This window comes from Halichoeres trimaculatus, unplaced genomic scaffold, assembly GCF_033239565.1.
Source record: "Halichoeres trimaculatus isolate MK-OKI-2021-1 unplaced genomic scaffold, fHalTri1.1 fHalTri1_scaffold_5, whole genome shotgun sequence".
Lineage (NCBI taxonomy): Eukaryota > Metazoa > Chordata > Actinopteri > Labriformes > Labridae > Halichoeres > Halichoeres trimaculatus.
In genome coordinates, this window is record NW_027437183.1 from 3,819,720 (window position 1) to 3,847,612 (window position 27,893).

General features: G+C 40.7%; 2 protein-coding genes across 2 annotated transcripts; one reads left to right on the forward strand and one right to left on the reverse strand.

Moving 5' to 3' along the window:
- Nucleotides 1–1,452: 1,452 nt before the first annotated feature.
- On the reverse strand, nt 1,453–12,828 carry prlrb (prolactin receptor b). The gene is made up of 9 exons (XM_074669662.1): nt 12,816–12,828; nt 9,828–9,917; nt 7,931–8,063; nt 7,667–7,836; nt 6,111–6,280; nt 5,051–5,192; nt 4,871–4,967; nt 4,712–4,781; nt 1,453–2,332 (listed from the first exon to the last, which is right to left on the reverse strand). The coding sequence occupies exons 1-9, from the start codon at nt 12,826–12,828 to the stop codon at nt 1,691–1,693; spliced, it is 1,527 nt and encodes a 508-aa protein (XP_074525763.1). The 3' UTR covers nt 1,453–1,690.
- Nucleotides 12,612–27,232, forward strand: malt1 (MALT paracaspase 1). The gene is made up of 17 exons (XM_074669337.1): nt 12,612–12,975; nt 13,180–13,346; nt 14,669–14,790; nt 17,232–17,379; nt 17,455–17,633; nt 17,718–17,814; nt 17,901–17,948; nt 18,871–18,894; nt 18,979–19,023; nt 20,469–20,672; nt 20,761–20,938; nt 22,680–22,751; nt 22,835–22,962; nt 23,966–24,115; nt 26,316–26,473; nt 26,563–26,688; nt 26,771–27,232. Exons 1-17 carry the CDS (start codon nt 12,827–12,829, stop codon nt 27,230–27,232), a joined length of 2,457 nt encoding a protein of 818 aa, XP_074525438.1. The 5' UTR covers nt 12,612–12,826.
- Nucleotides 27,233–27,893: the final 661 nt, after the last annotated feature.

The window sequence follows — 27,893 nt, forward strand, 5'->3', positions numbered from 1 at the left end:
TCCAGAAAAATATCTTATGTCAAGATACAAAAAGTAGAGCTGCACGATTTGGGGAAACGGTGCGATTTGCGATTAGGTGGAAAATATTGCGATAACGATTATGCTTGCGATTTAATAAAAAAGGTTGTGTCATGATGAGTCTACAGATTTGCTTGGTTATCATGGAGAAAAATCTGAATTGCATGTGCTGACATTGCGATTGCGATTGCGATAATCGTGCAGCCCTAACAAAAAGAAAAAAATTGTGTTTCCTGGAGTTCCCCAAGGCTCTATGTTTGGTCCTCGTATTTTTTTCCTGCTACATAAACCAGTGTCTACTAAAACACTGTGAAACTGCTGCTTTAACCACTTAGATCAGATCCACGAGTTATATTGTACGTTATAAGTTTCAGCGTTATTATGAGTGGCAACATTTCTCTGCTTATATCATCTTCACTGACAGATCTTGAGTATTTAGTAGTCGGAGCTTTTGATTAGCAGCAGTTTAATGTCAGCAAACATTTTCCTGCTCTTGACTGGTCTTGGTAAAATCTCTTAGTTTTAACAAATACATGAGATTGATTCTATAATTAGGGGAACATTTCAGGTTAGACAAAATTTAAAAGAATTATGGCTCAAAAATCACAGTAACACAGTCGACATTTCCTCCATTTTTTGTCTCTTGTGCTAACTGCAGACCTTGAACATGGCACCACCTGACCTCCATCAGCTCATATTTCTGCTCCTTTTCTTCACAGTTTGGTTTTTATAACATCTACAGTAAGAACAGCAGAAAATGTTGGTAACACAGTTGATGAACAGTTAATGCGCCCCATGTACAGACAATCATTCTGATGAAATATTGATGAGGAGGAGCTGAAACATGACACACTTTCTTCAAGGTTCACACCAAAAAGGATGGGACCTCAGCTGATTTGAGTCATGTGACTTTGGAGCAAACCATTGATGATTTATAGGGTTTTTTATAACAGGTAACACGGTTGAAGCAGATTTCTCAGACACACATAAAATGAATTATTTTATCCAAATAAATTATTAAAATCACCTTTGTCGTATTTTAATGATAATTTTAAACAAATAATACTGAAAATAATGAACAACATGTTTTCTGGTGTTAATTTTGAAGAGCAAACTTGACATTTGAGAAATCAGACCGCACAAAAACTGCAAATTCCAACACATGATTTGCATTTTTAGTCAAATAAATGATAGGACCTGTTAACTCATTGCTTGAAATTAATAGTTAGTAAATTGATGAGTATATCCCATGGACATGAAATGTACCCCTAGTTATAATAAACTTGTTAGTCACAGATGGTCATAACACATTAAAAAACAAAGTTTGTCAAATTAATTTTCTTTAAAGGACTAATTCTCTTAACGGCAATAAATTAATTAAAAAACAAAGTTTTTTACAGAATAAAATGAAAAATAATTTTATAATATGCAGTTAGTTAATTTGATCAATTAAAGCACAATAATCTAAATAAGACATGAGACAGTCTCTAAACTGAACGCTGGATTACAGGAACAAAATGACAGGATTGTTTTCATGATTTTCACCCATTAGATGTTATGGTTTTTTAAAGACAGAGGAATTTATCCCATTAAACACCAAACAGCTGTTAATAATAAACACATAACACACCCTGAGAGGAGCTCTGGGTTTTTCTTTCTGCTTATAAAATATTCACATTACAGAAGTTTGTGGGAAAGTTTCTACGTATCCGCTGACAAAAAGCTCTGTACAGACTTTATCAGGTGGAGTCACGTGGGGACTTTCCGTCTTCTTAAAGGGGAAGTCGATGTAACAGCCGCTCTTCTCCTGAGTGGACGTGCCAAGCTGTGTCTGCAGGATGAGCGTGCTGTTGCTGTCCACCTCTTTGACTCTGCTGTACCCCTCTGACGTGTCCGCCTGTCTCTGGACGTCCATGTAGCCGTTTCCCTTCTCCAGAATCAGGATCCTGTCCGCCTCTTTCACTCTGCTGTACTGCAGCTGTGTCTCATCCTCACGTCTCTGAACGTCCACGTAGTCAGAGTTTGTGAACGCAGCGTGATGTGAGAGGGTCTGACTCTGAGCCGGCTTCACGGTGGATAAATGTGCCTCCTCTTCCTCGTTTAGCTCGAGTATCGACTCTTTACACTGGATTTCAGAGTGTAAGCAGAAGCCGGAGGGGAAGCTGTTCTTTCTTCTTTTAGAGTTGAAGGGATCCGGCGGACGTCTGTTGTCATTTTCCGTCACAATCAGATAGTCCTCGGACTGATCCTTCGAGGCCACCATACGAGGGAAGTTCTGGTTCAGGGCTTTGATGAAATCCTCAGAAGGTCCACTCTGGAAACAACAGAAAGAGATTCAGTTTATTATTATCATTGTTTTACAAAAAAAAGGCTTTGACAACAGTCAGGACAAACAAGGAATATAATCTTCAGCAAACAGAAACTAAAACAGAAAGGCTTGGTTCAGACTGGGCTGTCTTAGGAATACTTAAGTTTCATCTGACAAATAAACCCAGACAATACAAGATATATTAGTATAATATTAAGAGAGTTACTAGAGTAATGAAATAATACAATGATAATAATGAAAGTGATGATAAAATAATATAGAGATAAAACAATAAAGACTTTTAAAGTGACCTAAAGGAAGCGACTGACTCCTCACGCCTTGTCTCCTCTGGAAGGTCGTTCCAAAGTCGAGGAGCTCTGATGGAGAAAGCTCCATCACCTTTGGTTTGAGCCTCGACTCTGGAAGGACCAGGAGGTCTTCACCAGAGGATCTGAGGCTGCGAGGTGGCTCATGGGAGCAAGTCCCACGAGTGCTTTAAAAGTAATCAACACAATCTGCAAACCATTAATGAGTGATGAAGATTTTGGCTTAAAGGGGCTGTGAGGAGTTTTAAAAGTGATCTTGAAAGAGTCTCACTTCTAGATATATGCCTGATCCTAATCCACACTTAAAAATGAGGTTATCAACACAAATATTGCAGGTTATTTTAAATTGCTACTTATTAGCTTCCAGTTCGGGATGTCTAGGTCTCTATGACAACACCACGCCAGCTGGTGAAGTTTTGCAGAGAGAAGAGAGATCTGTGTTTTTCTCTGCTGAAAATGATTTCTGTGATTAATTTTGTAGTGATGGTGGACACTGGAGCCTAACTGTCAGACAGAGAAAGGACAGAAGAGCAGAAAAGAGATAAACAAGAGAGTGATACAGCCGAGCTAAAGGCTAATTAGCCTAGACAGGATTGTTTCAAAAACAAGTTGAAAAAACTAAAAATATAAAAACGGAATTACAAAATTGAGTGAAAATTACAAAAAATACAAACATATGAACTTATAAAATCAAAGATGTAAGAAATCAAAAGTATAAGGAGTGGAGAAAATAGAAGCTTAAGTGCACATTAAATTGAATGTAAAAAAAAAACTAAGAAGTATAAGTATGATCATGTAATGAAATCTGATAATGCTGACTCCAACCCACAGTCAGCAGTTATTCTGCAGTGGTCTGTTCAAACTTGAGAGTCTATCAATAAAATGAAGAGTGAGGTTACGTTAGCTCTGATTGGTAGATGACTGGCAGGACATAACCAGGATTTACTAACGTTACACATTACAGACATGTCTAAAAGCATCGGGCTGTTAGCTTGCGCTACATGCAAACAGCTACTAAACTACTTACAAACTAACAGTGTTTACTTGCCAACAGATACGAAGGGGCACTGGGCTGCCGATAGCGCTACATATAGCCGGCTGCTACAATGTTAGCTTGAAGTCACGTTTCAAACCGTAGCACTACGTAACTGTACTGATAAATACCTTACCTTAGCACGTTATATTCAATAAAAAGTTGACTTAATCAAAGAAAATTTGTTTCGATCCGATCTCCATTTAATTCCAAAACAAACACACACTTTGCTAAAAGTAATTTACAACAGTGCGCGGAGACTCCGGGCAACAAGGTGGCGAGGGAGTGCAATCAAAACAGATCCTCCTCAAAACACAAATTCAGTATCTCATGAGTTAGAATATTATATAAGACAAATGAAACAGAAATGTTGGCTCTATGAAAAGTATGATCGTGTATATTCACTCATCACTTGGTTGGGACTCTTTTTGCATGATTTATGGAAGCTCCAGTTGCTTTCAGCTCGTCTCTGTCATTGGCTCTGGCGTCTATCATCCTCCTCCTGATTTACCTCATTATTATTCTGTCATTGGGGTCATTTAACCTGCCTATGGTTCTTTTGACGCTGTGGGCAGGAGCCAAGATGGAAAATGGAACAGACCACTGAGCAATGGCCCAGTTCTCTTCCTCCTCAGACCAGGTCAGACTCTTCTGACTGGATCTTTTTCTTCTTCTACTCCTCCTTGTAGTAATCTGCTTGGATCCAGCTCTCTGTGAACAGCTTCCTTAGCAGCAACATCAGCTGTCAGTCAGCAGTCTTTACCATGACTGTGTCGCTGACTGAACCAGACTCGGAGAACATTTAAAGTCTCAGGAAACCTTTGCAGGAAATTATTGTTCACTATCTGATCTGAGTGCAACGCTCATAGTTTTTTCACTTTATTCTAATTTTATGAACGGCTGAATTTGGTGTTTTCATGAACTATAAACTAAAATCATCACAATTGAAATAAAAAAATTTGAAATGGTTATTTTTCTTCATTGAGATGCACCTGTATTGAAAACGTAATCCCTGTGCAGTCTTACCTTAAGAAGCTGAAAGTCCACTCCTCTTATCCTCGGAGCGGGAACAGTTGGTAAAACACGATGCTTCAAGCTTCAGGAACAAAGTGAGTCAGGATTAGAAACATGTCTCTCATCTTTAACTTCATACAAAGAGTTTTAAACTTTGATGGTGATACTCACTTCTTCCTCTTCAGGACCAGGATGAGTGCTGCCGCCATGAATGGGACCACGAAGAGAGCGGACACCAGAATCCAAAGAGGCGTCTGGTTCTGGAGATCTTTGATACAAAGATGTTGAATTAAGATTTTTATTTTTACAGTTTCCACTTCAGCAGAAAGCCAAAGAGCCTCTGAGACTCACAGTTTGGGATCTCCACACAGGAGGTGTTGCTCCACTCGCTCCAGCTGCTGTGGTCCAAACTGCACCGCACCTGAACGGCGTACTCCACCCCCGGACTGAGGCTGTAGAGGCTGAAGTGAGTTTGTGTTCCTGATGTGTACTCCTGCAGCAGAGGAGGAAAATAACATGAGTCAAACTGTTAATGAGTAAACACACATGTGCATGTGTCAGGTTTGGTTCAAGCAGGTGACAGCCCTGGATGGAGACTCTTTGATGCCCTCTACTGGCTGGCTGCAGAACAACAAGGTGAGACTGACCTCAGTGCTGATTACAGATTTTATAATTCAACCAGTTTGACAGCTTCACTTGCTTAAACTTAGTTTCTGCAATCTGTTTCAAACTCTCCATTGAGCCTTACTTTGAAATTTGACCATTTTTCAGTTTTCTACAATAATTATGGCTGTAATATTTCTAAGACTGCCCAGGCTGTTGGTTGTGGTTGCCTCTTGCAGCAGCTCTGTCTTCTTTGTCCAATTCTTGTAATTTTTTAGTCTCTTTTTCGTAACCTTTGTATTTGGAGTGGATCATTACTTTTTATGGCTCATTTGTTGGTCATGGACACCAAGCTTTTTGTGTCTTCAGTGATATTTTTACATTTTTTTCTCCTGTGTTTGTCTGGAGATCCTACATTTAACCATGTAACCATTGTTTACATGTAAAATCAGCTGTTAGCAGCCTGTAGCGTGTAAGTGCTAACTGGTGCTAGACCAGATGTTTCCCCACAACGTGAGGAGAAGGAGGTGAGGGTGACATGATGGTTCTCAGGTGTGAGCTAAGAAGTGACGACATCGACCTGTCCTTCCATCCATCGTTATTGGGAACGTAAGATCTATCTCCAATAAGATGGACGAGCTAGCTTTGCTAACCCAGCAACAGAGGGAATACCAGAAGGCAGAATAGCATCATGCTGTTCACACAACCTAATAACACATTCAGTCATTATAATGTAAATCATTTTGAATGTGGTTTTCTCTTTCTCTGCCGGTCGTTCAGAGTGTTTATGAACAGAGTCTAACCTCACCTTCCACTTGTTGCTGTTTCCTTGTTTGACTCGGAGCTCATATTTCATGGTGACCCAGCCAGACGTGGTGTCTGTGTTATGGGGACGCTCCCAGCCGACATGGAGATGTGGACTGTCCTCTCTGTCCTCCAGCAGCAGCAGCGTCACATTTTCAGGAGGGTCTGGCTTCACTGAGGAGCACAGATAGAAAAAATAATTATTCAGTACTAACACTTCAGAATCACGATCCACTGTAAAAGTAAAGTTTCTGGTCATAATTTTTCTTAGGTCTGATGTATCAGCAACAAACTTCCCCTACAGCCCAACAGCAGATGAGAAATTTGATCCCAGAGTGTTTACAAAATTAAAACAGCTCAGAAACCGGTTCCTCCTCAATCTGTGAAGGATTTGATTTGTGCTTTTATTTTTGCCTTCAGTAGTTTTACATCAAGAACACACACAAGTAGTCGGTTCACACACTTTTCTAGTTTCTGTCGTAAAGAGTGAACACATCAGGTATTCATCAATAATCCAATGAACACCAAAGGGCTGCTCTTAATCATGTGATAAGAGGAAGACCTTTGTTTTAGTTTGTAAATGTTTGATTAGTCTTTATATTCAACTTGGTTTAAAGTCCACTGATCAGTGACTTAAAGAATTAAAGAGGGGGTATTCTGCTTCACCATGTCTGAAACATGGGTATAAAGTAACAATGCTGGATGTTTAGACTGAGCATGTGCAGAAACCTCTATGTGTTCATATGTTGTAAAAATACCTAGATCAAAACACTCTGTTCTTAAAAAACTAGGGATGCGCCATATATCCGTATCAATATTGGTATCAGCCGATATTTACTCATTAGCTGCCGGCATTTCCAGAGCATCTTGGACGATCTTACAAGACCCAAATAATCTTGTTTTCTCTGACTATGTAAACATCAAAACTACCTAAGAAGAGTGGACTCTCTTCTGTCAAGTCTCTCTCTCTAAGATCATGAGCTCATCCAATCAGAGGCGCCCTTTAGCTGTACGCGAAGCTCTTGCCACTACCAATATGGCTGCATAAGCCGATCTGCTTCAATTTCCGTTTCAGAAACAGACAGGTGACAGCAGGGAGACTACGTCCATGTATCATACAGTCTATGGGTCTGCCTTTGGAGAGCTGGCAAATCAGAAGGAAGGGGGCTTGTGGAGCGGGGAGTCTTAAAGGGACAGTGTTTCACTCAGAGGCTGAAACAAGAGTTTTCTGAAATAGGGATTCTTCTTTAGAGCTGTAAGTCATGTGAAGAAACTACAGGGATTCCAGATGAACATAATAAAGACTACAAAAAAAAGCACGATACCCCCTCTTTAATGTATCTTGGGTCAAAACTAGAGACCCTCCTCACAGACCACCAGGACTTGGTTTTTTGTTATTTTGACCTTGAAATCAGTTTCTGCTTTTGCCCTTTTTTTCTTTAGATAAACCAAAGCTCTCAATTTCTGGAAGCACTTGTGAAATTAGAGCAGCTTGCATCAGTTGGTGCCTGTGATTGGATCGTTGTTGCACTTGTATTAACAAGTATGGTCTTGACTCACAGATCTCCATCACGTCTATCTTCAGGACGTCTGAGGTGGAATTCCCAAGGGCGTTAGCAGCCGCCACTGTCAGGTAGTAGTCGACCCAGATGGAGGTGTGACTCTTGTCAAAGAAGCAGGAGTTGCTTCCCGCTGAGTGATAATCAGGACACTCGTGTTTGCCCTCCAATCTGTACACACATAAAACATTAAAGGAGCAAAGTCTGAAAGTGTTTCCTGTCTCTCTTTAGGTTGACTTGTTCATGAACGTAACGCCACACTGACCCTTCTCTCTCATAATAGAGGCGGTGTGTTGTCAGCAGACCTCCATCAGAGCCCGGCTCCCACCAGCAGCTGAAAGTCTCCTTCTCAGGGGACCTGCAGCTTAGCAGGACTGGTTTTCCTGGTGGAGACAAGCCTGGAAACACAGCATCAGCTCATGAAACAAAACCAAACAGACTCTAGCTGGTCTGATGAGAATGGTCCCAAAAAGAGAAAATATCCAGTGAGCAGCAGTTCTGTGGGTCAAAATGCCTTGTTGATGCCAGAGGTCAGAGGAGAATGGACAGACTGGTTGGAGCTGATAGAAAGGCAACAGTAACTCAAATAACCACTGGTTACAACCGAGGTCTGCAGAAGAGCATCTCTGAACACACAACACGTCCAACCTTGAGGCAGATGGGCTACAGCAGCAGAAGACCACACCGGGTGACCCTCCTGTCAGCTAAGATCAGGAAACTGAGGCTACAATTCACACAGCAACACCAAAACTGGACAATAGAAGATTGGAGAAACGTTGCCTGGTCTGATGAGTCTGGATTTCTGCTCCACATTCAGATGGTAGGGTCAGAATTTGGCCTCAACAACATGAAAGCATGGATCCATCCTGCCTTGTATCAACGGTTCAGGCTGCTGCTGCTGGTGTAATGGTGTGGGGGATATTTTCTTGGCTCACTTTGGGCCCCTTAGTACCAACTGAGCATGGTTTAAAGTCCACAGCCTACCTGAGTATTGTTGCTGACCATGTCCATCCCTTTATGAGCACAGTGTACCCATCTTCTGATGGCTACTTCCAGCAGGATAACGCTCCATGTCATAAAGCTGGAATCATCTCAGACTGCTTTCTTCAACATGACAATGAGTTCCCTGTACTCAAATGTCCTCCACAGTCCCCAGATCTCAATCCAATAGAGCACCTTTGGGATGTGGTGGAACGGGAGATTCTCATCATGGATGTTCAGCCGACAAATCTGCAGCAACTGTGTGATGCTATCATGTCAAATCAGCTTAGCTTAGCTTAGCAACTGAAGGATACAGTTTGCATTGATCTTTGCAACAGATTAAATTTGTAATCTGCATTTTACACTATGGTACCATTAAATACACATAAATGTCTTTTTAAAAATGTGGACATGTGCAGGACTTCATCTTCTTGTTCCTGTAACTTCTATAGAAGATTAACTTGAAATTGTCATGAAAGTTAAAAAAGGATGAATAAAAAAGACAAACAATGATGCACCACTTTGCTTTTCACTGCAAAAACTGAACTCCAAGCAAGTATTTGTGTTTTGATTAAGTAAAAAAATATCCTATTAAGACTTCATATGAATCACATTCATCTGAAAAGTCCAGAAAAAATATTTCAAGATATTAAAAAGCAAAAAGGACACCTGAGTTACTTAAAATAAGAATCTGCAAGTGGGAAAAAAAAGTGCTTGACAAATTTCTTGTCATTTTGGAAAACACCTCCTTGAATTTAAGTTTTCAGTGTATTTGAATGAAAACACATTTTCCGGAGTCCCCCAAGGCTCTATGTTTGGTCCTCTTGTCCTCTTGTTTTTTTTTTCTTTGTGTTGGTAAAATGCTGTTTTAATATAAGGTTCCTGGTTCAAATCCCTGGTGTCTTTCTGTTAGCATGTTCCCCTGTTTCCTCCCACGTGTCTGGTTGATATGTGACACTAAATTGCCCGAAGGTGATTACGTGCGCGAACAGTTGTCTGTCTCAACATGTTAGCCCTGTGATAGGCTGGAGGCCGTTAGGGTGTACCCTGCCTCTCCAATGAAAGCTGGGACAGCCTCCAGCCCACCAAGACCCCGAAAGCAGTAAAGGTCACAGGTAGATGGAATTTGAAAGTAGTAGAAATGTATAAACCAGAGCTAATATTAAAGTCTTCCCACTCACTGTTGGATTGTGAATCTGCAGACAGAAGCAGCAGAAGCAGGAGCAGAGCCAAACGAAGAGCCTTCATCCTCCAAACAAGCTGTGTGTGTCCTGAAAAAAGGAAACAAGGTTACACCAACTCATGACTTCGCCGTGTACCTTGCTTTTACCCAAAACACTGCGGGTATGAAGGGTAAACAACACAGCAACGGCTAAAAATATTTGCATGTTGTAGCTGACACATGCAGGAAATCTGCGGGCCTCTAAACCAGAAGAAACAGGTTTGTGAGAAAGAAAGAAAGAAAGAAAGAAAGATTGTTGGTTTAAGGAAAGAAACATGCTTTAAAACCATCCACAACCATCAGAGATTCATCAGCCTTTTTCTGATGTTCCAGTATTGTTTTATCTGTGACCACAGAGGAAAACAGGCCAAATCCGAAGTTGATTTTCTTGCTCAGACTAGTTTTAATCTGATTGTATCAGCATGGCAGGCTGTTATCTAAGTATTAAATCTCAAATCCAGACTACAGGTAGGAATAAAACAAAATTATGCTTCATAAACAACCCTACACTCACAAACATGATTAAAAAGTCTTGTTTCTGAACAAATCCTAAGAAATACCCAAATCTAAATTTCTTGTAACTTTCCTTGAAACATACAAGAAATGATTTGTCACTACAATCCAGTTTCATGTTAAATATGAATTAATAAGGGTCACTAAAGCAAGTCAAAAGCTATCTATAAAACCCACAACCTCACAACTTATCATAAAAAACTGCTAAATGCTCCTAATTTGAAATGAAAACCAAAAAACTGCACAAACAAAAACATTACAAACACATAATGCTGACATCTAAGCTAAACATTTATTTCATTCACTCACCAGTTTGTGGTATCTCCTGTGTTAATAATCGTTCATCTCACGAGGGCACAGTTGTAGAAACAGCCCTCTTCCATCATGATTTTACTCCAGGTAAGCTCCTCACACCTGAGCACCGGTGTGTCAGCTGGTTGGGACAGGTAAGGCTTAGAAGTTAAGGAGAAAGGTGGGCTCGAAGGAAGAGAAGGAGGAGTTATTACAGAGAGTAGAGGCAGAGCAAGATGTGTCACTGCTGTGTGTATGATGTCAATGAGTTTTTATTTTTAGAGCTTCAAACTCGCCTTTTGGGGACGTGAGTAACGTAGATATGATGACAGCCGAACCGTTAGGGAGTAACCGTTGCGATATGCTAGCATAAAGGAGGTTAGCAGCGTCGTAGAATTGGAAAAAATGCTCACTGCGAAATCAAAAATAACTCTCTATGATCATAGTAGATCTACTTTGAAATAAAGCGTGTAAATTAATGATTATTTGTAAATCAAAACCTACCGAAAATCTCTTATATCTCTTACTTGAGTGCACAGAAATCAAGCGTTTTTCGACGTATTAGCATTTTGAGTTTAGAATGCTCACTTAGCTGCTTAAGCAACAGCTTGGTACTATGGTACTTAAAAAAAAAAAAAACAACAACAACCATAAACCTTCTTAATTAAGAAGGTAAAATGAAATAAGGTTAAAAAAAACTAAAAAGAACATTTGAAGCTTTTTCAGTTAGAAAAGGTTCGATTTCTTACATCCAAACCGCTAGGGGGCTACTGCTGCTACATAGCTTAAAGATAGCAAACAGCTCTGTGGAAAAGGATATTATCTTTCTTATCAGAGTATATAACATTGTTAATGGCTCCCATTGTACATAATAATTATGGCAGATTTCTTACTATACATACTTTAAGTTCTTAAAAATTGGTTTAAAAAAAAGAAAAGGAAAAATGGTAAGTCGGTAAACCCAAAAAAAAAAAAAAAAAAAAAAAGGCGAAGGAATTGTTATTTATGGATTAATTATGATGTAGAAATAGAAATGAATAAGTTTTACAACTTTCTGCTCCTCTTTGGAAAATTGATAATTTAATTTGTGTTTAATGATTTTTTTTTCTTTTTTTGCATTGTTTGGTAAACTGTACAGTTTTCTCTGTTTTGACTTCCTTTTGTCTGCTAGTTGTTTTAGTTTATTCTTTTCTTTTGCATGTCTAAAATAAAAAATACAAATCAATAAAGTATTTAGGACTTAGCATGCCATTTTTCTGACTAGCCAACTTTTCGAAATTTTTATTTCCTTAACTTTTTTTTAATTTTATTTTATTAAAAAGGCCTGACGATATTGTAAACCATTTTCTGCTAGCAAGAAAAAGAAAAGTATCTCACATAATAAGAAAGTATCTTATTTTGAGGAAAAAGTATCTCATAATAATGTGACATAAAAAGAAAGGTGAATTATTGAAAAATGAATCAATAATTAATACGGAGAAGGAATGGTAATTAATATGTTTCACTGACTCTCTTTGTTGTTTTACTTAATTTTTCTGCATGTTAAAATTAATTTTTATTTTAAGGAAATAACACTTATGCTAGTTTAACTATTATCACATTTCATAATTCATTTACTAATTTCCACTTTTTTTTGAAAATAGAAATGGACTTCCGGTTCACTTTCGCGGGTAACTTACCGATAAGTGAAATGCCAAATCTTACAACCAAAACGTTTGCTTAGGTTAAACCAACCTGAAATAATTACATTTTTAATCTTTTTTTTTTAGAAAATACTCCCAAAACATCACTTTTTTGAATTTGTATCCAGTGATTTATTTAGTTGTTGTTGTCAAGATTTTTTTCTAGTTTCATGGATGTTAAAATAAAACTTGAATAAGAATAAAATAAATAACTCCTGTACTCGAGGAAACCACTTCCTGAAACGGTGAAACTTACAGTGACTAATCTTGTTGCACGAAATCTTCGGATCGGCAGCTGCGTGGGGGAAAACCACAGCCCAGCACAGCAGAGCAGAAGGTGTGTCTGTAAACTACTTATACGCTTCTTTCAGGAAGTTGACTGTTTTCTTTTTTTTCTTTTCTGTCTTGTAAAGTGATAGAAAAGCGTCTGCAGTCTGTCTGAAAACGTGTCGATGGTAAACTTTTCGTCGCCATGTCGGATTCTCTGGAGCGATCCACGAAGATCAACCTGTTGAGGGAGCAGGTCGTGAGGAGGCTGTGCGACGTTTTGGACAAATCTAACGAAAAGGGATGGCGAAAACTGGGAGAGATAGTCAGCAATGACAGACGGTTTAAAGTCAGGTAGGCTGTTTGTTTATGATCTTATATAGATTTAACTTAAAGTACACAGATTTCATTTTCTGCTATATCTTCTTCCTTTAAAAACTGTTTATCAATCAGGGGTTGTGTTTTGTGATTTATTATTATTTTAAATCAGGGCTTAACCTTAAATCTCCATCAAATAATCTGAAAATGTATCTCAATAACTAAAAATCTCCCCTCCAGCCCAGACGACATGGAGATGTGCTCCCTGAAGGTGCTGGATCTGGAGGGCAGTCCGAGCCGGATGCTGCTGAGGCTGATGGGAGAGCGCGGCTGCTCCACAGGTCACCTGGTGGACTACCTGCAGACCCTGGGAAACTCCGAAGCCCTGCAGTGCCTGAAACCAGCAGGTAGAGTGGAAAACAACTCCCCCTCAGATCTCACTGATCTTTTGTTTCTGTTTTTAGCTCGAAAAGGAATTTATGACTCAGTCAGAGGTGTTTGAGGTGACTTTCAACACTTGGCTTATCACTGCTGCTCATCTTTACAGGCCAGGCTGAGTTAAAAAAAAAAACACTTAAAAAAAAATCAAGATTTTGATATTTAATATATAAAAGTTATGTAGGGACATGCAATTTGTCTATGATACACTGTTAAATGTAACTTGTTGTTTCAGCGTAAATATGATGTAAAAACACATTTTGTTGTTCTAACACCAACAAAAGTCATCCTAAGTAAATAGCATTTCTTGTGTCAACCCTCGTCTTAATTTTGTTTATTTAGACTTGTTAGTTATCTCAACTTTCTCAGGTTGTTGTTTGACATTATAAATCTGTCTCACAGACAAATGGTTTGTAATGGACAGAAGACAGTACTTCCAAAACAAATGTCTCTTCGTCCTGTCAGACTACCTGCGTTTGTTTATATCTGGCACGCCGCGCACAGACTGATACACTAAGCGGCAAGCGCCTCGTAGCCAGCTGTGGCTCTGCAGCGGAGGTAGCGCCGTTTTACGACACGATGAGAACTAGAGCCTTATTTAGCTGTGTTTTTGTGTGAAAGTAACGTGCTGAAAATTCTCTAAATAAAGTGAGAATGCAGACCGATATCAGATTTTTTCAGTGGGAGTCCGTTTATTTGTGTTTTTGGTCAAGTAAAATACGGCCCCGTCTGAGTGCAGAGGAAACCGGCAGAGGAGCAGGGAAGGGGTGTTTGGTGTGAGCGCTCTGGGCTTCTGCTGCACAAAATCACTGCTGTAGGGGGAATTTCTGCCCTAAAACTTGTGATAGGACCCAACTTGTTCCATCCTGGAAAATCACTTTGAAGATAAAAAAATGCAAGTTTTTTTGAAGTCACTCATTACCACAATGCACCTTGGTAACAGTGGCAGAAACATGATGACGTAGGCGGTTTTAATCCCACGCCCACCTGAAGTTCTTCATTGTTAAGTGGACGTGGGAAATTAACAATCGGACGTGAGAAACATTTCTACCAGGTGTATTCATTTTTTAAAGCTGACCACAGCCCATCTGGAATGACTGGGGAGATGGATTTTTTGGCCTATACTGCAGCCAGCCACCAGGGGGAGCAGATTTTGTGGCAACCTCAATTCGAGCTGAGCAAGATGACATCCTTTTTTTTTTTTAACAGTCTGATGTTGACATAGAATAATGAGCCAGAATACTGTAGAGGTGTGTTTCAAGTCTCCATGTCTCCTCCATGTCTCCTGCAGCCCTGCAGATCCTCATCCAGCCCCAGTCGGTGGCTCTCATGTCTGGACACAACCTGCGTCTCTGCTGCAATGCTGTGGGCAAATCTCCAGTGCAGTACCAGTGGTTCAAAGGCAAAGAGGAGGTGAGCTGAGCCAGAGTCATACACACCTCAACACCACCGTCCAACTTTAAAAGAGACGTCTGTGTCTGGACTGTGCATGTTACACCCCTGGGTTTAGGAGTGATTCTTGGTGGTTTTCCTCAGTTTAAACTTTTACTTAATTAAGGAAAAAGCATAAACCGCCTCTTGTCCTGTGCAGAGCCAAAAGCAATCAATCCCAGATCAAAAAGATGAAGCCAACTTACAACAATGAAACGAGGTAAACAACATTTTAACAACAACAAAAAATAACTCTTTCACAGCCCTTTTTAGAAACCTTACAACAAAGTAAATTTAAAGTTTTTTAAATCACATTTCCATGAGTTCATGTCCATCAGTGTGTTAGATATTTCACCTCCACTTCTGATACGTTTGTATCGATGATACTCTGCTTCCTCGTTTTGTTTTCTATCAGATCTGCATTTCTGGATTGAGAAATGAGAAAATACCAGTTCTTTGTTTGGGGGATGAGTGGATGTACAATTTCGAGAAACTGTAGTTCCTCAAACGTCCACATGGGGCTGGCCGCAGAAGCACTGGAAGCACACACACACCCATTTAATAAAGGCTGATCCTCATAGTAGAGATAAATATGGACATAGCAGTGATTAAAGCAGCGTCCGGTTCGGTTCAGTCCGGTTTGGTGCAGTTAAGCTGATCCCGTTTGCGTTTCCACAGCAAACTGTGCCCTCTCTTGGTAGGTGGTGTGTAAGCCGGATGCCAAAAGCGGCAGCTGTCAAACTATAGCGTGACGCTGTAGCAGCGTGACACAGTTTACCCCACTAATAAATCCATCGAAGAAGAAAAACGCGACACAGTGAATAAAGAGCACAGATAGAGGACATGCAGCATTTCATCCTCTCTGTGATTGTCATGTAGCTCTTGGACACAAAGAACAATCAAGCTATGTTGTTGCGGTAGAAGTGACGATTCTTTTGATCAATCAATGATCGGTTCAGTCTGGCACCCATACGTAAGGGCCCCAAAAAAGTAGGCTGGCTCGTCTCAGTTTTTGGGGATCTGTCTCGGGATAAGTCAGTGGAAATGCCACAAAATGCGCCATACCAAGCCGAACAGAACCGGTCTGCTTGGTGGAAACGTTGCTTTAAGAGCCAAATCACCACTTAACTGCATTCATGGGAATTGGACACTCTGCATAGTGCTCTATTGGGAGCCAAATCACATGCTAAAGTGCCTCTTCAGAGCTAGACACACCCTAAAGTGCTCTTGTTGGTAGCCAAATCACACACTCAAGTTCCATCTTGAAAGTTGGACACACCATGAAGTGCTTTTTTTGGAGGTCACACGCCAAACTGCCCTCTTTGGTAGCCAAATCAATTACTTAGGTGCTCTTTTTGGGAGCCAAATCACCACTTAAGTTCCATCTTGGAAGTTAAAAGTAAAAAGTGCTTCTTTCAGAGGTCACACGCCAAACTGCCCTCTTTGGTAGCCAAATCACACTTAATGGCCCTTTTGGGAGCCAAATCAACACTGAACTGCCTTCTTGGAAGCTAAACACACCATAAGGTGCTCCTTTGGGAGCCAAATCACATGCTCTTGTGTTTTTTAAGAGCTAAACACACCCTTATGTGCCCCTTCGAAATGAAAGATCACATGCTTAAGGGCTTTTTGGGGAGTTGGACACACTGTAAAGTGCTCTTTTGGAAGTCAGATCAAGTACTAGAGTGCCTTCTCGGGCGCTAAACACATTCTCAAGTGCTCCTTTTGGGAGCCAATCGCTGCTTAAGTGCCTTCTTGAGAGATGGACACAACGTACAGTGCTATTTTGGGAGCCAAATCACATGTTAAAGTGCCTTCTTGAGAGCGAAACACATCCTAAAGTGCTCTATTTTTGGAGCCAAATCAACATTTAACTTCTATCTTGGAAGTTGCACCAACAGTGAAATGCTGTTTTCGGAGGTCACTCACCAAACGGCCCTCTTTGGTAGCCAAATCACACCCTTAAGTGCCCTTTTGAGAGGCATATCACATGGTTAAGCGCCTTTTGGGGAGTTGGAAACACCGTAAGGTGCGCTTTTGGGAGTCAAATCAACACCAAAGTGCTCTTATTTGAAGCCAAATCACATGCTAAAGTGCTCTTTTTAATAGCAAAATCACAGACTTAAGGGCCCTTTTGGGAGCCAAATCACTACCAAAGTGCCTCCTGGTTAGCAAACCCACTAAAGTGCCCCCTGGTCTGGATAAAATGTAATAAACTGTCTTCTTGGGAGGCAAAAAGCGCATTAAAGCCTGCTTGAAAACATGTGTATTTGGTGCCCTCTTCAGTGGAGACAGTGTGCTGTACCCACTTTTTAGAAATGTTTTGCCAAACTTCAAAAGTCTGCACACGCCATTGGTACACCGTGTGAATAAGGTCAAACCACGTCTCTTCAGTGAGTTTATTCCACGTCTTTCCTCCTCAGGTGCCGAACAGCTTCTCTCCAGACCTGGTGATCAGTCCGGTCCAGCTGAAGGACTCCGGCTTCTACATCTGCAGAGTGAACTGTGGGGAGGCGTTTGAGTTCAGTCAGTGGGCTCAGGTGGACGTCCTGAACGCTGCCGTGTCTTACGGTGAGACTGCTTCTTTTCTCCTGTCTGACTTCAGCTCTTAGCGTGATCTCTTCGTGACACGTCCTCCTCCTTCAGGGCAGAGTTATCAGTCTTTAGGAGGCCGATTGAAGCTGGTGATCCAGCCTCAGGCTCAGCGGCTCCACGTGGGAGAAAACCTGCAGCTGGAGTGTGGAGCTGTGGGCCGGCCCATCCCTCGCTACCAGTGGCACAGGAACGGCGTGCCGATCCCCAACGCCACGAAGAGAAGACTCATAGTGAGCCGGGAGAGGGGAGGATTCAGGATCTTAAGTATTTCTTCTTTCTGTCTCTAAACTGACGATCTGTCTGTGCTTTTTCAGATTCCTCATGTGATGCAGGATCAGCACGGCAGGTACCGCTGTGAGATCAGCAGCAGCGCTGAGAGAATGTGGACCAATGAGGTGGACGTGGTGATCGGTACGTCTCACTGTTCTCTAAATCACCTCATCAAACCAGATTTGTTGCGTTTATATCTGATGATTTGCTCTGTTCCCGACTGAAAGCGCCGAGGATATCGGTCCAGATTTCAGAGGCAATGGAGTGCTCTGAAGGTAGAGTAGGGAGGAGCGGTGCATGGGGATTCAGATCTGCACAAATCAATCCTAACATCTAACCACTAACCTGCATGAGGTTAACAGAGGTTTCTCCAGCTTCAAACTAACTTCGCTGAACATCTCACCTCCCCACCTCCTCTTATTTTCAGTATTAATCTCTCAGATAAACTAATCCTGCAGCTTAATCCCTGTGTCACAGGCAGATGCTGCTTTGTGACAAAGTTTCCTGTAAGATGCTGTTGAGTTTGAAAAAGAAGTTTCCAAAGTAGAGTTCAGAGATTTGGTAATTCATCCTGATACAGCTACAAAAACACGAACAAGAGTCTGGGATTCATCTTTTATTTACCGCATAGTTCCCACCGAGGAAAAAATTACAACCAAAATGAGTGGGCAGTGAAAGTTTGATGAGTGTCAGTCTTTAAAGAGGGGGTATAGTGTGTTTTTTTAGTCTTTATTTTGTCCCTCTGGTGCCCCCGTAGTATCTTTTCATGATCTACCGCTCAAACAAATCCTTATCTTTCGCTCCCTTTATTTCAGAACTTTATGTTTGAGCTGCTGTCTCTTTAAGGCCCCCCCTGCTCCACAAACCCCCTTCACTCTGATTGGCCCCGGCGTTTGAGGCCCTTCCCTTCTAATGTATCATTAAGTAACAGATCTTTATGTGATGATGTCATCATTTCCAGCAACAGTTTGCAGACAGATTCAAGGATTTCTTCAGGTTTGAAAATCTACCCCCTCTTTAACCTCAAAGTTTCTTTCCAGTTTTGCATGACAGTAAGACTTTCTTTCTCCTGGAAGTGAAGGGCTGACCTCTCTGTTGATTGATCCTCTTTTCCTGAATCAAAGTAACATTTTCCAAACATTAGCGTCAACAGACTGATCTGGTTTGATGCTAAATGTTTTTATTCTTGATCCCCAGATGATGTTTACGCCATTGGAGGAGGTAAGAGTCATCGCTCTGTCTATTTCTATTTCTATTTTACCCATGATTCTTTGCTGCATGTTTACTGTGTTTTGTTCTTTCTAGGCTCCAATGATTTTTTCCTGAACAGTCTTCCAGAGCAGCTTTATGGTGAGTCTCTTTAAACCCTACAGATTATAAAGACGTCTTCCTTTTGTTTGATCAGTCTTTATTCACGTAACGCCTCGTTATCTCAAGACGTCTTCCTCATTCCTGTGAAATCAGTCTCTACTGTAGGAGTACGATAACATCTTTCAGCAGCATAGAGATGGTTTAAATTAGCTGGTTGATACCTGACGTGATGTGTTTGGTTTCGTATCCATCACATCAAGCCACTTCCTTCCTGCCTGCTTCTCTTTCTGATTAAGCATCGCTACCTCAACGAGGTTTTATGATATCGGTCAAATATGTTCTTCATGACTACTTTGCAGTGGCTCCTTGTAGCTTTAAAAAATTATTATTAAAATAAAGATTTTTTAAATTTTTCCTACAGAGGGTATTGATGATTAAAAACATCAACACTGAATAAAATTATGCCTTAAAATTTTGTTAAACTAAATATGCATCACATTTGTCAACAAACCTTCATTTTTTTTTTTACTTTTACAAATTTTTTTTGTAAAATAATTAGAAAAAAAGTCAATTTTTTTTAACAGGAATTTTAAAAATGTTTTACATTTTTGCATATTTCAAAATTTTATGAATTTCTGCATATTTTTCAAATTATAAAAACTTTGGAAATGTTAACAATTTTTGAAAATTAAGTAAAGTTTTGAAATCATTTTTTTTTAATTTATGAAATTTAAAAATTTAAAAATTTTCTCCAAGTTTTGCAAATTTTGAAAAAAAAAATTCATAACAGATTTTTCTTTACTTTTCAATATAAGCAAATTTTATCAAAAAATAAAAAACTAAGACACCACATGTTCGTTTTTACAAACACAAAAAAATTTCAGTCTACATCAGGGATGTTAAACTTGTGCCATGGAGGGCCAAGAATCTGCAGGTTTTCTTCTTCAAGAAAGGATCCTCGTGTCGTCATGAAGGTCGAAATCTTGCGGCCAACTGGCAATGACCTATTTTCAGAGGCATCAAATCTTGTTCTAGCATATCAGAAAAAATACAATTTCTCATTTTTTTTAAATTCAGGGGGTGTAAGGTCTTGTTTTCAAAATTATTTTATTATCTGTAAGTATTAATTCAGGGATCAGCATGATATGTCCCCTTTAAGTTAAGTAATATCTTGACATTCATTGATCAGTAAAAAAAAGCAGGGGTTGTTGTGACATTCTTTGACCAGCAGGGGGCACTAAGCAACAAGTGTAACGTCCAGCTTTGAAGAGTCTTTAATGATCAGAAATCTTTCATAGATAAATTCATGGATCCTTATAAAAGGTTTTCTAGGGGTGATTCTGTGAGTGTTGAAAAATGTGTTTTCAGAATCTGAAAGTCTGAAGACTTTAATAAGCAGACCGAGGAAATCTGTTAAACTAGTTTTAGGACATTTTTTATTCAGGTCAGATTTAGTGAAATCCTCGTGTTTTTCTCTCCTTCAGCAACGGACAAAGTGGCGCTGCTGATCGGTAACCTGTCCTACCAGAACCACCCGCAGCTCAAAGCTCCCATGGTGGACGTGTACGACCTCACCAACCTGCTGAGGCAGCTGAACTTCCAGGTGGTGTCTCTGCTGGATCTCACCGAGTCAGAGATGAGAAACGCTGTGGACGAGTTCCTGCTGCTGCTCCACAAAGGAGTCTACGGTGTGACGGGGTTTATTATCAGGGGTTAGGCAGATTTTGGAGAGTTATGTTCCAGATTATGAACTAAAACGCACACCTCCTCGTTCAGGTCTGCTGTACTACGCCGGTCATGGATATGAGAACTACGGGAACAGTTTCATGGTGCCGGTGGACGCGCCCAACCCATACCGCTCAGCGAACTGTCTGTGTGTGCAGAGCATCCTGAAGCTGATGCAGGAGAAGGAGACGGGCCTCAACGTGTTCCTGCTGGACATGTGCAGGAAGAGGTGTGTCCATTCAACTTGTTGTTTACGTTTAACTCGTAATCCAGTTTTCAACATTAAAGCTGGGCCTCAAACACCAAGGTCTGATCATAGTTCCACCCTCTGACAGGCCTCCAGAGGGCTAGCCAATCAGAGCGCAGCGGGTTTGTGGAGCAGAGAGTCTTAGAGTAACAGCACTCTGTTTATGGGTTGCACTAACCGATAAGCCAAACTAGCTTCCTGAATTTTAATAATGCCCAAACAGTTACAGTGGGGAAAATAAATATTGAACGCATCACATTTATTTCCAAAGATGCAACTCAAACAAAATTTCTACCAGACATTGGTATCAACTCAAATAATCCACACATGAAAAGAAATCACAACGTTCAGGTCCATAAATAATGATTATGGTGAATTAAGTACGATAACACAGGAAAAAAGTATTGAACACGCTAACTGAGACTCATCTAATACTTAGTGGAGAAGCCTTTGTTTGCAATGACAGCTTCCAGAAGCTTCTTGTATGTTTGAACTAATGGCCCACACTGCTCAGGTGTGATTTTGGCCCATTCCTCTGCACAGATTGTCTTTAAATCTGGAATATTCTTTGGTGCCCTCTGGTGAACCCTTTTCTTTACTTCTTTCCACAAATGTTCAGTTGGATTGAAGTCAGGTGATGGACTAGGCCATCCTAACAGATTGATTTTCTTTTTTTGAAACCATTTGAGAGTCAACTTTGCCGTGTGCTTTGGATGGTTGTCCTGCTGGAAGGTCCAGCCACGTCTCATCTTCATCATCCTGGTGGATGGCAGCAGATTCAGATCAAGAATTTCCCCATACATGGCTCCATTCATTGCTCCGTCAGTTATATGAAGTCTGCCAACACCATGAGATGAGAAACAACCCCATGCCATGATGCTTCCACCTCCAAACTTCACTGTTGGTGTAGTGTTTTTTGGCTGATGTGCAGTGCCATTTCTCCTCCAAACATGGTCTGTAGTATGACAGCCCAAAAGTTCAGTTTTGGTCTCATCTGACCAGACAACATTCTCCCAGTATTCTACAGGCTTGTCAAGATGCTGTTTAACAAACTTTAAACCAGCTTCAACATGCCTTTTCTTGAGGAATGGAGTCTTGCGGGCTGAGCGTCCATAGAGGCCATGGCGGTGGAGTGCATTGTCTATTGTTTTCTCTGTAACAATTGTACCTGCTGCCTCCAAGTCTTTCTGGAGCACTTTCAGGGTGGTCCTTGGCTCGTTGAGTACTCTTCTGACTATCTTTCTGACTCCCTGGTCAGAAATCTTCAAGGAGCTCCTGTGCATGGCCTGTTGATGGTAAGGTGGTGCTTCTTCCACTTGTGAATAATGGCCCCAACGGTGCTGACTGGAATATTCAGGTGCTTTGATATAAGTCTGTAACCAGTTCCATTCTGATGCTGAGCAACAATCAGGTTGTGAATGTCTTCAGAGAGCTCTTTGCCTTTACCCATCATGAGGTGTGTGGTATTTAACTGCTTGGTGAAAAAACGACGAAAATACTTTTTTCCTGTGTTGTCACACCTTATTCACCATAATCATTATTTATGGACCTGAACGTTGTGATTTCTTTTCATGTGTGGATTATTTAAGTTTATACCCATGTCTGGTAGAAATTTTGTTTGAATTGCAGCTTTGGAAATAAATGTAATGAGAAAAAAGTTGATGCGTTGAATACTTATTTTCCCCACTGTATAATGTGAGCATTTCTGGTTTTCCATTTCCAGGAATATCCACGATGACAGCACTCCTAATGTCGTCCTGAGGGTCACAGCCAACATCGTCTTTGGATACGCAACGTAAGTTTGAGAAAAAAAATTGGTATTATTCAGTTCTATTTTCTGCTCTGAAACATAAAATGAGTTCTTGATTTGACCCCCAGGTGTCAGGACGCTGAGGCCTTTGAGCTGAGCTCCAGCGGCTTCACCAACGGGGTGTTCGTCAAGTTTTTAAAGAAGAGACTTCTTGATGATGAGAAGATCACTGTGGTGCTGGACAGAGTGGCCGAGGGTGAGAGACTTAAAAACATTAGACAAACATTATTTAAATTAAAACATTAAGGGAGGATTATCAGCCCAGTTTTCTTCTTTTTGCACTACATTAAAGCTACACGCAGGAATTTATTACCAAGAAGGTTCGAGGTCACCATGAAGGAAAAGTTTTTTAGACATTGTTTTATTTATTATTATTTTAATCCCCCTAAATTTTTAGTTCCCTTGACTAATTGAGACAGAAGAAAATATGTTCAGGCTCAATTCAAGAGTTTACCAAAAACATAAAGATTTTTTAAAAAAAGTAAAACACCTTTAAAACAATGTATTTTCAAAACTAAAGCATGAAAAAATATGAAACAACAACAAAAACAAAAGTTTGATGTTATCAGATTAAAATTGAAATGCTATAGGGTTAAAGTTGTACTGTCAGAGAAATAAAGTCATAAATTAGATGAAAAAGACGCCAGAATTTAAAGTATGTTTCACCCGTGTTTTATTTTGAAAGGACAGATTGGAAAAGCAGCCTGTAGCTGCTCTCAGCTGTTAAATTTGACTCCATAACATGATCCATTGTTCCTCATTTCAGAGCAGGAGGCCGTGTGCTGTTCTTATATCCTCTTATTTAATATTTGAGCATTCTCACAGATTAACCAGAGCCTGTGCAGCTTTTATATAATGTGGCCCTGACCGCAAATCCACAAATAAAGATGTTTATTTTATGATTCTATTAAACAAATTAAAGATGGCCTCTTTGAAATATTGATGAATTAACGTGTATCAGCTTGCATTGAGCTAATGAAGTTCCTTTAAGCTGAATTATTGATGAGGGATTAGGAGGTAAAGAGGCTCTAAGATGCACTTCCTGTTCTTCAAAATATAACGTCCTTGATAAGAGTTTAATTAATTAAACTTTAATGCTTTAAAGTTTAATCTTCTGTCCTGTTGTTCTGGATGTTTCCTCGGCTGTTTCCATCTTTTATTAAAAACTTAAAGAGTGATTTTTTCCCTCCTGTGTGCAGACATGGGTCAGTTTGATCCCACGAAGGGGAAACAGGCTCTGGAGATCCGCAGCAGCCTGTCAGAGAGGAGAGCCCTGACTGATCCTATTCTGCCCGGCGACAGCGCCGATCTCGCCCACACCCTCAGCCGCCAGTGGGCCAAGGCTCACGGTGAGTTTCAAACTCTCTCAGTTAAAGAAATGTATCTTTAACCCTTTTGAGTAACCTGACTTTATTTTAGGATCTGTTTTGGTTGCCTTTTTGTCCCATGCTGTGTCTGGATAATAAAGAAGTTATGTAGTCTTTAAGAAAACAGCGTTCTTTGGCTGATGACATATAAATACAGATTTTTCTTATTTTCTGTAAAAATGACTAAATCTTATCCACATTAACGTGACAAGTCCAGAAAAATGTCGCAATTCAAGGTATCAAAAGAGAAAAGTGATGCCTGTAGTGCTTAAAAATCTGCCATTAGGGTAAAAAATGTACTTGTCAAGTTTCCTAAAAGACAATCAGTAAAAATCAAATTACCGTAAATCCTCAACCGTTTGGGCAAGCAAGAAAATTCAAACAGTCCTTAAAGAAGAAAAGACAAGCTTCACAATAATATCTGGGGTATTACGGTACTGCATATCAATCCAACTGTGGTGATGTCTCAATTACAGGCAATGATTGATGCCAGCTGTACTCATTACCGTAACTATTCAACTATTTGGGCAAGAGAAAAAATTCAAACCATTCCTGAAAGAAGAGAAGATGAACTTCCTGGGCATGATCTCTGACTCTTTTCAGGCCAAAATAACAAAAAGTTCAGGTGGTATCTGGATGATTAAGGGTTAATACAACAAAAAAAATATAAATACATTTTATTACCCACATTGGCTAATTTTCAGACGTCATTTTTGTCGTTTAGTATCTTGTAATAAGAGATTTATCTGGACTTGTCCGGTGAATGTGGCTGATGTTAAGACTGATAGACAGTTTGTACAAATAACAAGATTTAAACACATTCTAGATTACTGCCTTCTGGTATTCCCTCTGTTGCTAGGTTAGCACAGCTAGCTCGTCCATCTTATTGGAGATAGATCTTATGTTCCCAATAACGATGGATGGAAGGACAGGTCCATGTCGTCACTTCTTAGCTCACACCTGAGAACCAGCACGTCGTCCTCGCCTCCTTCTCCTCACCTTGTGGGGAACATCTGGCCTTGCACCAGTTAGCATTGACAAGAAACAGACAAAGAAGAGATAGCTGCTGTAACAAGCAGCCAAAAGAGGGCGGCACCTAGCAACAAGGGTTGATACAACAAAAAAAATTATAACAAGTACATCTTATTACCCACATTAGCAGAGTTTCAGACGTCATTCTTGTTGTGTAATATCCTGAAATAAGATATTTATCTGGACTTGTCCGGTGAATGTGGCTTGTGTTAAGTCTAAAAAACAATTTGTGCTAATAAGAAGACAGAGACACTTGCCTGGATTACAGATTTTGCAGTGTATTTGATGTGGTAGAATGAAAAACATGCTGAAGCATTTTTAGGAGTTCCCCAAGGCTCTATGTGCGGTCCTCCTGTTTTTTTCTTTTGTATCAATCAGAGGCTGATAAAAGTGCTGTTAAAAAGCTGTGATAACTTTCTGTTTAGTTTCTGGTATTCAGACATTTTTTCTCCACATTAGCAGTTTTTTTAGTCTTTACAAAAATTCAGACGACATTTTTTATTTATTTTTTTAATGTGAGATTAATATGAGACGACATTTTTCTGGACTTTTCATGTGAATGTGGCTCATATTGAGCCTCAAGACATTGTTGTTAAAAATAAGATTTAAGGTTCATCGGTAATGTTGATAATCTGAAAGTTTACATGTTTTTATGTTTTCATGGTAAAAGGTAGTTTGAAACAGTTTTTTTCTACATCAGGTTAAGTCATTTTATTTTGAAATACAACAGGAAATGTGTGTGTTTTGGAGGGAACGAATAGAGCTTTTTCAGAGTGGAGTGGCAGTTTTTTGACCTCATAATTACAATTGTATTTTTTGTATCTTTTACCACTTTTAAGTGAAACTATTTGTGAAATCTGTTTTTTTTTTGTAATGTTGGTATTCAGCAGATAAATGGTTTAAACGAACTAGATTTGGGGGAAATGAGCGTCAAACTTCAGAACTATTAACCTACAATGTCTCCATACATGGGGGTCAGAATCCCCCAAGACCCTGACACAGACCGGAAAACTCACACGCAAAAAATGCCTCAGCTCTAAAATCGAACAAACACACAGAAAGTGACCTGAAACTCAGAAACGGAGCCTGAAAGCAGCTGCAGTTTTTGACATCAGTCTGTAAAAGTTTGTGTTTTTGTTGTTTCCTGCAGAGCTTCCTGAGAGCATGTGTCTGGACTTCGACTGCGGGGCTCAGATCAAGTTGGGCTTCGCCGCAGAGTTCTCCAACGTCCTCGTCATTTACACGCACATCGTGAAGAAGCCCGAGGACATGTCCTTCTGCCAGGCGCACGTCACCGACTTCTCGCAGGTCAGCGTCCTGAAAAATAACGAGTTTGTGCGCATGTTTTGGTGTTTCTGCGTATCAAACCACTTCCTGTTTTGATCCTCCTCCTGCAGGAGCTGGATGTGGATCCTAAAGAGATGAACAGAGAGACTCCAGAGGAGACGGGGATCTACTTCCTGTCCAGCAGCCTGCCGCAGCACTGCCTGTACACCAGAGTCAGCTCGCTGCAGAAGCTCAGGGTAAACACTCGACAGCTCCTCCACAGTGCTGCTGTGCTCACTTTAAGGTTAACAATCCTGTTTTTACCTCAACCCGCCACAGGAGGAGCTGGTGTTCACCGTCTGCCTTCAGGGCACCTTCCCCGCCCTGGACGACGACCCCGTCCACTGGACCAAAAGCATCAACATCGGGAAACCCCTCATTGCCCGCCTGGACCTGCACCGAGCCGTGAGGAGGAACAGCTGCCTGCACACCTGCCTCATGCCCCACAGCCCCTCCCACAGCCCGTGTCACAGCCCCGGGCCTGAACGCCACCTCCACCTCCACCACGGTTCACACCAGGCCCAGGACTACAGCCGGCTGTCCCCTCAGCAGCACTACCTGGGCGCCGTGGGGGGCGGCGGGGATTCTTTCTATGAGAATGTCTCTTACTCCCACTACGAGTGCGACTCAGCTGCTAGACTCTCAGGCTCATCGGGGCGGCTCAGCATCCCCATCGAGGCGTCGGACGACATCAACGAGCTGCAGACCGTCTTCATCAACAGCCTGCAGATGCAGCAGTAAGAGCTGAGGACAGGTTTTAGGGTCTGATGCTGGACCAGGACTCATGCTGCTCGTGGTTTAATGAGCTTTTTTTTTTTACATCTCATTCTTCAGTCATTTACCTCAACAAGCTGCACACTGACTTCAGTCGTTACACTTTAGAGAGTTTTTAAAGACTGTTTTCATACTTGACGTCATGCTCCTTTGAAACTTTTTTATTTAAAATTGAGCTGTGTTTTAAAAAACTTGTTTCATGTTTCTTCTCTTTTCTCCACGATGAACCAGGCGTTAATGTTCATCTCTCAGCTCCTTTTATTTCCTTATTCAGCTCTTCAGTCAACCATGAATCTTCCCCAGAGGCCTGACTCCTCCTCGGGGATTAAAGATCTGTCCTCCTCATTATCCCAGAGATGTTTACATTTCTACTTTTGGATCAGAGCTGTGGTGAGAGGTCACACACACTGCACTGTGGTCTGAGGTCTTAACACCTGAGAGTTACTGTCAGTTTGTACTGTAAGGAGTCTGTGGATGTATGTACGAGCGCTGTGGTCTGCACCTGTTATGTTAGTCAGGAGCCAAACAGAAACATGAGGGTGTTTAAGTTGGTGTTGTTATAAATATTGGTCCAGGGTGGAGAACCTAGGGGTGGAAAAAAAGACTGAAACTGAAATTCTGTCACACA